Below are 15,629 nucleotides of genomic sequence, written 5' to 3'. Positions count from 1 at the left end.
CTGATCCGCGAGTGTGGATGTGTCGTACATCTTGTTTTTATTGCGTCACATGCCTTTCAAGAAGAGCCGAGTGCAGCCTGTAGTGAATTTAAAACAGCGACAGACGCTCGCTCCCATCTTCTGTCACAATTTAAAACTGCATCACTTTGGGCCTCTTCTGTTAAACTAATACAGCTGTCAGTACTGGGAGAAAATATCACTTGTAGGCTGTTTGGACCTTTTTTTTTAGGCGGGCGGACGACCATGATGAGACCAAGGGGAAGCAAAACTGAAAACATGAACATAGGACAAGAACTACCAAAGTAAAACAGGAAACATGAGACAGTTCACAAAGACGCAGACTAACACGAAGCACAAAAACAAATGTAACTAGACGTGGAACATAGTTTTTGTCTGTATGTCATCAAATGAAAAATACAACAACTGAACAACCAGCTGTTAAGTAGCTAGATTCATTCCACTCCAAAAATCCAGTAGCTGGTCTCCTCAGCTCCCAGACGTTTACAGACTGTTGTCAAAAGAAGAGAGTGGTAAACATGTTTTGTATGGGTTAATATTTCCTGTGCTCTTTAAAGATATTTAACCACCATTTGATGTGGTGGTTGTAGGTTGTAGGTGTCATAAGGATTTGCCTTTTAGATAGATAGATGCTATAAACGCCACCACTGTCACGTGAGCATTCAGGTGAAGCCCTGGGTTACCTTAGCGAGTTGATAACGAGCTTCATGTGACCATTTATCCTGATCGCGATTGTTAAGGTAAGTGAATCCAGATAACATAAAGATACCCTGAGTGTGTTGAACGAGATTTGTGACATAGGGTCCAGGTTAGGTTCCAGATTAGAGATTACCAGGTATAAAATCACCAGTTACTAACCAATCAGGTCTCCAGAAAGTGGTGCGACCACTGGAAGATTCCTTGGAGTTCTCCCGGAAAAGCAAGAGGATCAGTAGTGTCTAAAGTCTTTGTATTTCCTTGATGGTACTATACAGAGAGCCTCAGATGCAGCTTTACTGCTTGAATTTTTTCTGTAGGTAGCAGTTTTTCAACAGTATTGTTATTCTATAAACGCTAATATATTCTAACATAGGACAGAATCCTTGCTGAACTCAAAATCATACATAGATTAAGCTTATGTTTGAATTCTGTTTTTAAATTTAATCCTCTTTTTATATTTAATTCAACAGCATTAACTCCGCAACTGGAAGAATAAAAATAAAACTTTTGGGACTACATTATGTTATGTCTGGAAGTGCCATGTTTTACTGATTCTTTTATTTGCAACGTGCTAGTGCTTTATAGAATGTTAGCTGAGGCAGGGTGGGACCGGTAATATGGGTCAACAGTGCTACACGCAGCCCATTGGTTCATTTTCATTACCGACACTGGATTGCCCAATCAAATCTTTCAGCGCAACCGGCCTCTCCCGTACCTTCGCTGTGCCCTTACCCATCTTGTAAAACTGTGATAAGTGTGGAAGAAGTAGCGAAAAGGTGGAGCTAAAAAGCTGAAAGAGAAATAGAAACTAAAAATAAATGCAGCAAAATGTTTAACCGACATGTAGAATATGTGCTGCATCGTGAACTATATTACCCAGTAACAACTAGAAACCAGGCCTCACAGAGCGACAGAACAAGGTGTAATCAACGTGGTAACCAAATTGATAGAGGGACATAATCAAGGATTCAGGTAAAATGCGTGGATGCTTTGACCATGAGCCATACCTAATAGTTAAAGTGTAGCTTTTAAGTGTCATATGCTGCAGGGCAGTGAAACTAAGAGCTAACCAACAACAACTGGACCAACCTGATTATAAAGAAAGCCTCTCAATATCAATGAATTATGTACATAATCAATATAGATTTATTTTTGATGCATTTTTGTGAATGATCATGATTGGTCTCCTGGACAAAAAATGCCAGGCCCAATTTATTTGTGCCAGACTAGCCCTGCGCTAAGGGGATAGATTTTATGTGTGCAGGTTTGTTAAGCCGTACCTGAAATCACTGCAGCGCTACGGTTTTAATTTGATCATTTAGAAAATGTCATTATGCTCGATTCTAATCTCCTGCTGCTGAGATTGTAACTACTAGAATACAGGATTCACACCAAGAATACCTGTTAAATCAATCAAATTAATTCCACTTTGATCTACGACAAACTATTTCCATGTCTCCTTTATTAGACAATAAGCTTTAATGCTTAATTGTATCCTGTCTGAAATTTTAGAGCTCCAATGTACAGCATTCACCTCAGAAATAATCAGCAGCACTGAGAGTGCACTCGGTGATAAAATAATTAACTTGAAATAAAATGGCTAACCGTTGTTAGTTTTCCCCCAACAAGTCTTCTTGGAACAGCCACTGGCAGGGTGACTGTGCAGAGGTGTTGTAGTCCACAACAGAAGTGGAACACCACCAACTTGTTCATCTGTTTGATAAATTTTTCCACCTTACTGACACACCAGCTGAGGAAAAAACTCTGGTTTTTGGGAACCGTATACTTAGAAATGTGAAGCTAGAAACTCCAGCAACCCTTGTAAAATCCATTCCAGGGGCCAAAACAGGCAACAATGAATCCAATTACAAACTGCCGCCTAAGGATAAGCATAAATAAACATGCAATTCACATTGGCAGTAATGAAACCCTATTACATCAGTCAGAGGTCACTAAAATTAGCACTGGATCAGTGTGTAACTTCTAAAGTGAAATTGGACTCACATTGGAGTTTGTTTGTTTTTTTTTTGATACATTCTCCATTTTGACTAGCTAAGCGACAGCTAATTATCACCCTTCAACTGCTGGCTGACCAGGTGGTGTCCAGAAAACAATGTAAATTTTCTAGAAAATTTTAAGACTTTGAGGAAAACTGAATTTTATTAGAACTAACTTTATCAAACCCACTCTGGGTGTTCTAAGTCTGATTTCGAGAAATAAGGCCAAATGTATTAAACTATAACTGTAGTTCAATAAGGACACACACACACACACACACACATATACACTCAAGCCCATAATTATTTATACCCATGGCAAATTTTGACTTAAAGATACTTTTATTGAACCAGCAAGTTTTTTTGACCAGAAATGACACGGATGTCTCCCAAAAGATAAGACTATGTACAAGAGGCATCATTGTGGAAAAAATATATATATTTCTCAGCTTTTGTTTACATTTTAGCAAAAGGTGTCATGTCCAGAATTATTCATACCCTTCTAAATAATCAGTATAGAAGCCTTTATTGGCTATTACAGCAATCAAACGCTTCCTATAATTGTAGACCAGCTTTTTGCCCATTCATCTGAGCTTCAAATCTTTCAGTTGCCATTACTGTGATTATGTTCCCTGGTCCATTGCCCGAAAAACACCCCCAAAGCATTAGGTTCCCACCACCATGTTTAACAGTTGTGATGGTGTTCTTTGGGTTGAATGCTTCTCCTTTTTCACACCAAATGAAGGAAACATCATTGTGACCAAACAATTCAATTGTTTCATCTGACCATAAAACAGAAGACCAGAAGTCTTCTTCTTTGTCCAGATGAGGATTTGCAAAGACCAAGCAAGCTTTTGTATGCCTTATCTGGAGAAGTGGCGTCCTACTTGGTCTGCATTAGTGGAACCCAGCAGTGTGCAGTGTCTGCTGGACTGTCTGCCTTGAGACATTGCCACCAGCAGAGCCCAGATTCATCAGTATGGCCTTGGTGGTGATCCTTGGATTCTTTTTCACACCTCTCACTTTCCTCCTGGTCAGCACAGGTGTCACTTTTGGCTTCCAACCAAGTCCACAGTGCAGAACATGTTGTATTTTTTAATAATACTTTTCACTGTAGCAACTGGAACTTGAAAACAATTAGATATGGCCTCATAGTCCTTTCCTGACTTGTGAGCAGCCACAGGTCTTCACTGAGCTCCTTTATCTTAGCCATGACTGTCCACAACCCAACTGCAGAGAGCCGCTGTTTTTCACCTGTAGAGCAGATTAAAACAGCCGTTCCCAATTAATCAGGGTAATTAGTATGCTTTAGAACAGCTTGGACTATTTGGAATAGTCCATTTGGAACTTTGGGTTTTACCAGAGACTTTGTGAAGGGTGTGAATGATTCTAGACATGACACTTTTTGCTCAAATGTAAACAAAAGCTGAGAAATGCACATCATCTTATTATATTATCTTTTGGGAGACACCTATGTCATTTCCAGTAAAAAAACAAAAACAAAACAAAACAAAAAAAACGTAATGGTTAAATAAAAGTAACTTTAAGCCAAAATTTGCCAGGGGTATGAATAACTATGGGCTAGAGTGTATATATATATATATGTATATATATATATATATATATATATATATATATATATATATATATATATATATATATATATATATATATATATATATATATATATATATATATATATATATATATATATATATATATATGTATATATGTATATATGTATATATATGTATATGTATGTATGTATATATAAGTTCGATTCCTGCCTGGGGCGCCTGTATCCAGTAAGGGTCCTAAGGCTAGACCCCTATGCTAAGCGAGCCTACCGCAGACATGAGCGAGACAGATAAATATGAAGGCATGCCGGCTCGGACGCCGCCCGGATCAACAAGGTCCGCGTCAGGTGTTGAGGAACCAGGGCACCCTGATGACAAGTGGGCTACTGGAACAAGAAGGCATCGGTGGGCAAGAGACGAAAACAGGGCGTTGTTGAATGCTACTACGCAAGTAACCCTGGCGGAAGGGGTTACATGAATAGGATGAGGGACCTATGGATTCTTCGATACCCAACATCCACAATGACGGCGAAACAACTAGTAGCTCAGTGTTCCAACATTCGAATGAAGGGACTGCTATCACAGCTAGAGATTGACGAGGTACAACATAAATGCTACGGCAAGGAGGAGTCAGGACGCCAGGTCAGGGGAGATATCATCACCCCACCCGAGATTGGGTACATAGCCCCAAGTGCGATAAGAGAAGGATCGTTGAGTGCCAGAGGAACTGACCTGAAGGATAGGATCATGGCCAAGCTTGAAACCTGGATCCCCGTGGTCGGTTACCAAGATTACGTGAAGTACCCTCAGAAGGTCTGCTAGATGATGTTAACGCAGCACTACGGATGATACCTACAACCACGATTACCAACACTAACAAGCTGATCTACACTACGGCAGCAGTGATCAGTGAGATGCTTGGCTACAAGTTGAACAGCCACAGGGGCAATACCTCCATGGAGAAGGAGGCTAGAGGGCAAGATCAAAGTAGCACGGAGGAGGTTAGCCAACCAACGGAGTTGCAGAAAGGTGCGACAAAGAAGGTGCATAAGAAATACAGCAAGCTGTCCATACCTGAGGCCTTGAAACTGCCAAGCAAAGACTCACAGCCTTGGCCACCCGCTTGAGGAGGTACACCAGAGAGAGAGAAGGCAGGAGAATAAACCAGCTGTTCTTCACAGAACCAGCAAAGGTGTACTCTCAGTGGCAAGGAACAATAACAGAACAGCACCACCAAGGCTGGAGACGGAGCAATACTGGAAGAGCATATGGGAGAAGGACGCAACCCATAACGGCAATGCTCAGTGGCTAGTGGATCTGAGGGCAGACCATAGCGACCTCCTGAACAGGGTCCAGTAACCATCACAGTGGCAGATATCCAAGAAAGGGTCTCCAGTATGAAGAGCTGGACAGCACCAGGGCCCGACATGGTTCACGCCTACTGGCTGAAGAAGCTGACTGCACTCCACGAGCGCCTGGCAGCACAAATGAACCAGCTGCTAGTTAACGAGAGACACCCTGAATGGCTAACAAAGGTCGGACGGTCCTGATCCCCAAGGACCCCAAGAAGGACCGGTCCCATCCAACTACCGACCAATAACCTGCCTCAGTACTACATGGAAGCTCCTGTCAGGCATCATATCGGCTAAGATGAACAGGCACATGGGTCAATACGTGAGCGGGCACAGAAAGGGATTGGCAAGAATACCAGAGGCGCAAAACACCAGCTACTGGTAGACAGAACGGTCAGCCGAGACTGCAAGACCAGACTGACCAACCTGTGCACTGCCTGGATTGATTACAAGAAGGCCTATGACTCAATGCCCCACAGCTGGATACTGGAATGCCTAGAATTGTACAAGATCAACAGGACCCTAAGAGCCTTCATCAGGAACTCAATGGGGATGTGGCGTACAACACTAGAGGCCAACTCCAAGCCCATAGCACAAGTCACCATCAAGTGCGGGATCTACCAAGGAGATGCTCTGTCCCCACTGCTGTTCTGCATAGGCCTGAACCCCCCTCAGTGAGATCATTAACAAGACTGGCTACGGATACCGACTACGAAACGGAGCGGTTGTCAGCCACCTCCTGTACATGGATGACATCAAGTTGTATGCCAAGAGTGAACGAGACATCGATTCACTGATACACACTACCAGGCTATACAGCAATGACATTGGAATGTCGCTCGGACTGGAGAAGTGTAGTCGGATGGTAACAAAAAGAGGGAAGGTAGTCAGAACTGAGGGGATTGAACTACCAGAAGGCAACATTGCAGACATAGAGGACAGTTACAAGTACCTGGGGATCCCGCAAGCGAATGGGAACCATGAAGAGGGCGCTAGGAAAGCTGCAACCACCAAGTACCTGCAGAGGGTCAGGCAAGTCCTGAGGAGTCAGCTGAACGGTAAGAACAAGATCCGGGCCATCAACACCTCGCCCTGCCCGTGATCAGGTACCCTGCTGGGGTAATAGGCTGGCCAAAGGAGGAGATAGAAGCCACTGACATAAAGACAAGAAAGCTCCTTACCATGCATGGAGGGTTTCACCCCAAGTCCAGCACCCTGAGGCTGTATGCTAAGCGGAAGGAAGGGGGCCGGGGACTGGTGAGTGTCAGCACCACAGTCCAGGATGAGACAAGAAACATCCACGAATACATCACGAAGATGGCCCCAACTGACAGCGTGCTCAGTGAATACCTCAGGCAGCAGAAACCCAAGAAAGAGGAGGAAGGCGAGGAACCATCATGGAAGGACAGGCCCCTGCACGGTATGTACCACCGGCAGATAGAGGAGGTGGCTGATATCCAGAAATACTACCAGTGGCTGGACAAAGCTGGACTGAAAGACAGCACAGAGGCACTAATCATGGCAGCACAAGAACAAGCTCTGAGTACAAGATCCATAGAGGCTGGGGTCTATCACACCAGGCAAGACCCCAGGTGCAGGCTGTGTAAAGATGCCCCAGAGACAATCCAGCACATAACAGCAGGGTGCAAGATGCTAGCAGGCAAGGCATACATGGAGCGCCATAACCAAGTGGCCGGCATAGTGTACAGGAACATCTGTGCCGAGTATAACCTGGAAGTCCTGAGGTCAAAATGGGAGATGCCCCCAAGGGTGGTGGAGAATGACCGAGCTAAGATCCTGTGGGACTTCCAGATGCAGACGGACAAAATGGTGGTGGCTAACCAACCGGACATAGTGGTGGTAGACAAACAGAAGAAGACGGCTGTAGTGATCGATGTAGCGGTTCCGAATGACAGCAATATCAGGAAGAAGGAACACGAAGCTGGAGAAATACCAAGGGCTCAGAGAAGAGCTCGAGAGGATGTGGAGGGTGAAGGTGACGGTGGTCCCGTGGTAATCGGAGCACTAGGTGCGGTGACTCCCAAGCTAGGCGAGTGGCTCCAGCAGATCCCGGGAACAACATCGGAGATCTCTGTCCAGAAGAGCGCAGTCCTGGGAACAGCTGAGATACTGCGCAGGACCCTCAAGCTCCCAGGCCTCTGGTAGAGGACCCGAGCTTGAAGGATAAACCACGCCCGCAGGGGCGTGCTGGGTGTTTTTTTATATATATATATATACATACATACATATATATATATATATATATATATATATATATATATATATATATATATATATATATATATATATATATATATATATATATATATATATATATATATATATATATATATATATATATATATATATATATATATATATATATATACTAATTTTTTGTACAATATTTGCTACAAATTTTGAAACTAAGTATTTATGACTTGGGGCTGGGTTGGATTGGACTGTCTGGCAGCCCAGTTTTGGCCCCAGGATTGCCTGTTTGACACTGCTGCTCTCTCTCCTGTATTTTGTACTTAGGATTCAATGTGTTCTTCTTTCAGTGCAGTCTGATCTCATTAGCAACTAATGAATTATCTTTGGGACTTTCCAGATTAAACCAGTGAGTAAAGTTCATGACACACCCCTTCAGTATCAGGCTTAATCTACATGCAGTACCGTTTTGCACATTTACAAACATATCAGAGCAGCAGAAACATCATTAACTATATATGACTTCCTACGCAGCGACAGGTTCTATCATTACTCAGCGGTAAATCACAACCCCTCTACACTTCAGGCAGGTGAGTTGTTGCACAAAGTTTTTGTATTGAGCTCTATTACAGTTGTGGGATGTTTTAATTGCACTTTTTGGGGGGTAATATTAGTTACATTTTCTGCTTTCCAACTTGAATTTGAAGCTACAGAACTACTGTACTACTACAGTGAGATTGGATATGTTTACAATACAGATTGTTATATCTCTCACTTGTATAAGAAGCCAGTTGATGTGTGTCCGTCTGACCATAATTTCATTTTGTTTAATATTCCAATTCCTCACTCATCCCCCAAACAAACCCAGGCTCCCCCTCTTATACGCCCTATAACACCTGAAACTGCTTCCCAATTCTCAGCTGCTTTCGCTGCATCTCCTTTAGCCACCTTTGATGAAAGTTCTCCTCATAGCAATAATCCTGATGAGCTTCTTGCATTTTTTAATTGTGCTTGTACCAACATAATGGACTCAATTGCTCCTTTAAAATGTAGACGGCAAAAATTTAAAACTCAGCCTTGGCTAAATAAGGTCACTCGTGCCATCAGGCAGGAATGCAGGAAAGCAGAACGAAAATGGAAGAAAGATAAGCTCCACGTTTCTTATCAAGTGTTTAGAGATTGCTTAAATAACTATCAGCGCACCATCAAGGTAGAAAGAGCAAATTATTTCTCCATGATTATTAACAAGAAGTCTGGTAATCCTAAAGTTCTATTCAATACAATCAACTCTGTCCTGCATCCCACCACATCAGTCATATCTGAGACTGCCCCACACACGTCTGAGGATTTTCAAAAATTCTTTACTGAAAAAATTAATGATATCCGAGCACATATCCTGCTCCTATCCCAAGACCCCTCTGAACCACCTACATGTTCATTCCTTTTTTCAGAATTTAAACCGGTTTCATTATCCCATCTCACTGATATAATAATGCACATGAAACCAACTACGTGCCCCTTGGATATGTTACCTACACCATTTCTCAGAGATGTGCTGAAGACAGTCGGCCCCAACATCCTTGCTATTGTAAATGGCAGTATCTCATATGGAACTGTTCCTGACTTGTTTAAACAAGCTGTTGTCCAGCCGCTTCTAAAAAAACCTGGTTTAGATCCGTCAGTCCTTGGCAATTTTAGACCAATCTCTAAGCTGCCTTTTCTGTCTAAGGTTCTTGAGAAGATTGTCCTCCACCAATTATCCTCATTCTTAGACACGCATAATATTCTGGACAAATATCAGTCTGGTTTCAGGGCCTTCCACAGCACAGAGTCTGCTCTACTGAAGGTGTTCAATGATGTGCTTCTAGCTGCTGATTCTGGAAAAAGTACAGTTTTAATCCTTTTAGACCTGAGCGCAGCATTTGACACTGTCGACCACACAATCCTATTAAACCGTCTAAAGACATGTGTCGGCATTCAAGGCTCTGCTCTAAAATGGTTTGCCTCTTACCTAGAGAGCAGAACTTATTCTGTGATGCTGGGTAACAAATACTCTTCCCCAGCTACACTCACTTGTGGAATACCTCAGGGCTCTATTCTGGGCCCGGTCTTATTCTCCTTATACATGCTCCCATTAGGCTCCATTTTTCAGAAACACCAGATCTCTTACCACTCTTATGCAGACGATACACAGTTCTACCTCTCTCTAAAACCAGGTGCTGATAGTACACTGCAGAAAGTCTCAGAGTGTCTTAGCAACATACATTGCTGGATGTCTCTGAACCTTCTCAAACTAAATCATGACAAAACCGATATTATAATCTCGGTAAGCAGGACTCTATTAGTCTCATAAGAAACAATTTGGGCCCATTATCAGCTAATGTACATCCCCATGTAAAAAATCTTGGTTTCATTTTTATCCATGCTTTCATATCGTCACGTCTTGACTATTGTAACTCTCTCTATTTAGGCATTTGTCACTCAAGCCTGTCACGCCTGCAACTTGTTCAAAATGCAGCCGCAAGGCTCCTGACGGGTACTAGAAAGAGAGAGAATATTACTCCAGTACTCGCATCTCTACATTGGCTACCAGTTAAACATAGAATCAATTTTAAGGTTTTACTATTTGTTTTTAAAGCTCTCCATGGTTTGGCTCCAGGTTACATTTCAGATCTTCTTAGCCTGCACTTACCCACTCGATCTCTGCGCTCCTCCAGTCAGATGGTTTTATCAGTTCCACGCTCCCAGCTCAAATCTAGAGGTGACAGGGCTTTCTCCATTGCCGCCCCGAGACTCTGGAATAGTCTTCCCCCCTTCATAAAATTCTCTTCATCCTTGGAAGTCTTTAAATCGAATCTCAAGACCTACTTGTTTTCCAAGGCTTTCGGATCTCTTTGATATCCTTTGATATCCTTTTTTATTCTGTCTATTTGGTCTCTTATTTTATTGGATGGTGTTGTATGTGTATATACGTTATGTTCACATATGTGTGCTTATGTGTGAATGCGTACAGTTTTTGTATATGTATGTGCATATTTGCATGTACATTATATGCTATATACTCTTACTTGTCTTACAATTTGTTTTTTAAAATGTTTTCTTTCTATTTTAATTCTTTTATTATATTATCCCTCTGTTCAGCACTTTGGCCGACACTTGATGTCTTTTAAATGTGCTATATAAATAAAGATGACTTGAGTTGACTTGACAAATATGACAGAAAGCAGCCTAATAGCCTGAGAAAAAAAAACTAAAAAAGAATAATGTTGGATTATAATTTGTGTAAATCCATTAATGCATGGATAGAATTATTTGTGTTCAGGAAATAAAAAAAATACTGAACATTGCTTTGAGGAGCACCGGCAGCAGATTTTGGATAATTGTTGATGTTTTGTTTTTGTTTTTTTTAATCAGATTTTGTTTTTTACATAAAGAAGTGACGCTATCTATATAATCCACTCAACTACCAACACCCAGTAACAGTTGACACTGATCTCAACTGATAAGAGCTGCAAGTTGGCAGTTTAATAGTCCTCAAATGGCACCTACAAGACTTTCTTTCTTACACCTGTATGTTCATTGTACTCACATATAGCAACCATGGGCAACAAACCTTCAGTAAATCAGGAGCTAAACACAGAAAAGACGACTATCTTTCAATCCCAGGAAGGAGTAGTATACAGGATTCCTGCACTTTTCTATCACGCAGAGGAAAAAGTCTTTCTGGCCTTTGCAGAAAAGCGAAGGGCGAAAGATGATCACACCTCAGAGGCACTGGCCATGAAAACGGGAACAGTAAACAACGATCAAACCACTAATGAACTGATAGTCACGGTAATTATCTGACGCAACTTTTATTGCTAAACTTTATGTCAAGATATTCTTTTTACCTCATCCATACTGTATTGTTTGTTTGTTTTTTTATTTACACGCCTCTAAATCACATTTTTAGTGGTCCGATCTGAAACTGGTGAAGGAGGCACATCTGGAAGGACATCGTCCGATGAACCCCTGCCCGGTGTATGACAAGACCAATAAAAAACTTTTCCTGTTCTTCGTTTGCGTTAAAGGTATAGTGTCAGAGTGTTGGCAGAGGTTCTGGGGCTGCAATAACACCCGTCTCTGCTATATTACATCCACTGATGCTGGTAAAACGTGGAGCCAAGTGACTGACTTGACTGATGCACTGGCCGAAGTTAAACAATGGGCCACATTTGCTGTTGGGCCAGGCCATGGTATTCAAGGACAGAGTGATAGATTGATTGTTCCAGTTTATGGTTATGTTTCTTGCTCCAACTCATTTTGTTGTATAATGTGTTATTGTGCTGTCTCACGTGCACTCTGCCTTTACAGTGATGACAAGGGTGTTACTTGGCAATTTGGCAACCTGCTTGAAAAAGAATCAGGTGAATGTGAAATGGCAGAGATTTGCGATGACAAAGGCAACAGGTCCATCTACTGCAATGCCCGAAGTTCTGAAGGCCATCGTGTTGAAGCTGTCAGTGCTGATAATGGTGAGGATTTTGGTATTCTGCCAAATGGCACACTAGTGGAAACAGGCAGTGGATGTCAGGGAAGTGTGGTGTCCTTTCCAATTCAAAACGAAGGTATAAAAAGAAAGGCGGAGCAAAGTCAGGACCCCAGATGGCTACTTTTTTCACACCCAAATGATAAGGGCGAAAGAAAGGATCTAGGAGTGTATCTGAACAAATCTCCACATGAGCCAAAAAACTGGAGCTCACCCTGGATCATCAACAAAGGTCCCAGTGGTTACTCAGACCTGGTTTACATTGGGGATGGGATGTTTGCATGTTTAATGGAGCGTGGGGATAACAGTGAAATTGAACAGATAGCTTTCTCAATTTTTAGCTACAATGAAGTCAAGAAGGGTACTGAAGAGTAAATACATTTACTCAATATGCTGTCTTTGTCAGGGGCTGAGCTGTATGGCGGCCATTATGGTTTCACACACACAAACAGATGTGACTGTGGCGCTGTTGTACATGTTGGGGCTTCTTTTTTTAATTGTGTCTCCAAATTGTCTCTCGCGTATGGCAGGTAATTTTTGTTTAATCCAGGAAATACTATAACTCTGAAATTGTATATCATTATACTGAGTCTTTGTGTTAGTATTTTATGTCCAGTATCCATTCATGAGATAAGTCACAGCTATTTCACTTTATAAGGGTGCTGTGTTATTTTGATGATTTGATTTTAATTGATTTTAATGGTAATAACATAGAAACTCGTGACTGATATAAATACTTAGGACTCTGGCTGGATGCTAGACTCACTTTTAAAAACCACATGGAACACCTTTCAAGAAAATTAAAGATGAAGATTTTTATATAGAAACTAATTTTTGTTTGTCATTCACAAGTTGTAAGATCATATTACAGACCAGATTTTGTCTGCATTTGGTTATTGTAGTACCGTTTATGTGAATGCTGAAGCCTCTTCATTTTGTGTATCTTGATTAATCACAGGTGATTGTTTTCTTACTTACATGTATCTTATATGAAAAAGTGGGATGGTGCTCCCTAGCAAAACGAAGACAGCAGCATTGTATTATGTTTATTTACAAGGGTCTGACTGTAGGCCTAATTTTGACTTCAGTTTATTTTAGTTATAATAAACATGACAATTTTATGAAATGATACTGTACTCATGAAATTCTATACATATTAAATATATTTTACCCTAAACAGAAACAGGATTGGTCAGAATAAAAGTCATTGATATACATGCTTATCATAGAGAACATGAGCACTGTCCCTCATATGTAAGCCTGGTAACAAGGAAATCACATTTCTGTTGTACCGCTGTTAGATATATATACAAGCCATGGGCAGGATTTTTAGTGACCAGGAAATCAAAGACAGCAGCATTGTATGATGTTTAGTTAAAAGAGTAAACATTTCAGTGTCAGGTCGCATGACATTTTAACATTAGCCGTGCCTCTTGTTCACACTGGACCTGGAAAAAACTCCCTATAAGCATTTAAAAAGTTGTATTTGTCTGTCTGCAACTACGTTTTTCTTTATTGTGATCATATATAATATGTCTGTTGAATTGTCTTTGCCAGTTTCTCTATGTGCTTTTTGTACACAGATGTCTCTTGAAAAAATTTCTTGATCTCAGCGAGACCATCTATCTGAATAAAAGATACTAAATATAAATAAATTAAATAAATAAAACACAAAAGAGAACAACATTCTTTAACACATAATTGAATGGAGTGATGGCAGCTAGCTAGAGGCTCTTTTTGAGATAATTACACAAAATGATTTTCTTTTAATAACGACTCATCCATTGTGACAAACATAATGTTGTTTATTACACTATGTAAACCTTTGTAATTTTTTCTCATTGGTCAGAATGTTCTGCTAAAAACAATCAAACTGAATAACTTTTATTTTTCTAAAGGCCTACCTGCAACCATTGCTATAGCCTTAGAAAGGGAAAGTGAGCTAATACATTATCTAGCTACCAGGGGGAATAGTACATAGTATAATACTCAAACTCTTGATGCTTTTATACAAAAACTAGCTCTAAATCAGTTGAGAACCTTCAGTCTTCACCTGAAGAACTGAAGGAACTAACAAGAAATAATGATTTACAGTTTCAAGTATATTACTTATGTGTCAGAATTTAATAAAACTTAACGCCATCAGTTTTTCTTCTCCAAAAATAAGAAATGAGGAGAATCTAAAACTGATCTTTGTTTAATGTGAAAAATTAATCACTCTGCAAATAATGTGACATTTGAACTAAGAACTAATGCAAACATAAATCCAAAGCAACCAGTGTGACCATTATACAGATCAACTTTGTCAGTTTGTCAGAGCCACAGCATTATTGCACTACCCTCCAGTCCCCTTTTTCATTGCTCCTTGACAAACTGCAGTAACCTACCTGATAAAAGCAGCAAGGAATGTCATACCTCTCTTTCTTCAGGCCAAAACCTTTCAACCTTTGCTATCATACTCTCAACATGCCCAAACAAATCCTGTTCCAAACAAGCTAAGGTATGAAAACCTCTCTCATTTATGAAAAACATTTGGCTTAAAAAGAGCAGCGGCAGACACATAGTGTGATAAGAAGTTATGAAACTCATTATAATGACATTTGGAACTGATGAACCATGGAACAAACCAGATAGATAGATATAGATATATATACTCTTTGTGACTGTGTGTCTGCACATTATCCATTCAAACAATAAAAATTATAGCAATTTTATTTTAACACTGACTGTAGGTCTAGTTTTGTCTTGAGCAACTGCACTGAGAGTGTTTCATGCATTTCTACATGTAGCAAAGAACAAAGCGGCCTCAACTTCAGTATCAGTATTATCCACTAATAACTACACCATTAACTAGCCCTAAAGAGAGACAGGATTGATGAGGGCAAAAGTCAGATGTGATAACTGTCTAATCTTGTGATAGAGAATGTGAACACTCTCACATTACACATCCCTGTTAGGTTGTACTGCTGTTTTTTTACTTACCATGAGCAGACTTATCAGTGATTAGGAAATCAGAAAATTATGAATAAGGACCACAACACTAAACATGTTAAAGCATTTTAAGATGTTTGGGGGAAAAAGGCTTCTTGCATATCCCTGGAATACCTATGGCATGAAAAGAGAACAGAAACTTATAGGGCAGAGAATGTTTGACGTGTGGTCCTGATCCTGAACTTCAGATAACCCTATCTCTAATCAGTTTTGTCAACAGCAGCATTTATGGGTTCGTAATTATTAATGAACTTTT

The 15,629-nt window shown here is 40.6% G+C and overlaps 1 protein-coding gene across 6 annotated transcripts; it reads left to right on the top strand.

The window, feature by feature from the left end:
• The first annotated feature begins 7 nt into the window (after window positions 1-7).
• Window positions 8-14,051, top strand: LOC116333633 (sialidase-3-like). Of its 6 annotated transcripts, none has more exons than XM_039614292.1 (5): window positions 8-758; window positions 8,205-8,263; window positions 8,389-8,444; window positions 11,591-11,688; window positions 11,807-14,051. In XM_039614292.1, the coding sequence occupies exons 4-5, from the start codon at window positions 11,635-11,637 to the stop codon at window positions 12,755-12,757; spliced, it is 1,005 nt and encodes a 334-aa protein (XP_039470226.1). In that variant the 5' UTR covers window positions 8-758; window positions 8,205-8,263; window positions 8,389-8,444; window positions 11,591-11,634; the 3' UTR covers window positions 12,758-14,051. The 6 variants fall into 6 exon arrangements, with proteins under 6 accessions (XP_039470226.1, XP_039470223.1, XP_039470227.1 ...); XM_039614289.1 differs by having other exon boundaries at window positions 11,450-11,688; XM_039614293.1 differs by lacking the exon at window positions 8-758 and adding an exon at window positions 1,538-1,689 and having other exon boundaries at window positions 8,210-8,263.
• Window positions 14,052-15,629: the final 1,578 nt, after the last annotated feature.

This window comes from Oreochromis aureus, linkage group 7, assembly GCF_013358895.1.
Source record: "Oreochromis aureus strain Israel breed Guangdong linkage group 7, ZZ_aureus, whole genome shotgun sequence".
Classification (NCBI taxonomy): Eukaryota; Metazoa; Chordata; class Actinopteri; order Cichliformes; family Cichlidae; genus Oreochromis; species Oreochromis aureus.
Note: the sequence above shows the minus strand (reverse complement) of the source record. Positions and strands in the feature narration are given on the sequence as shown.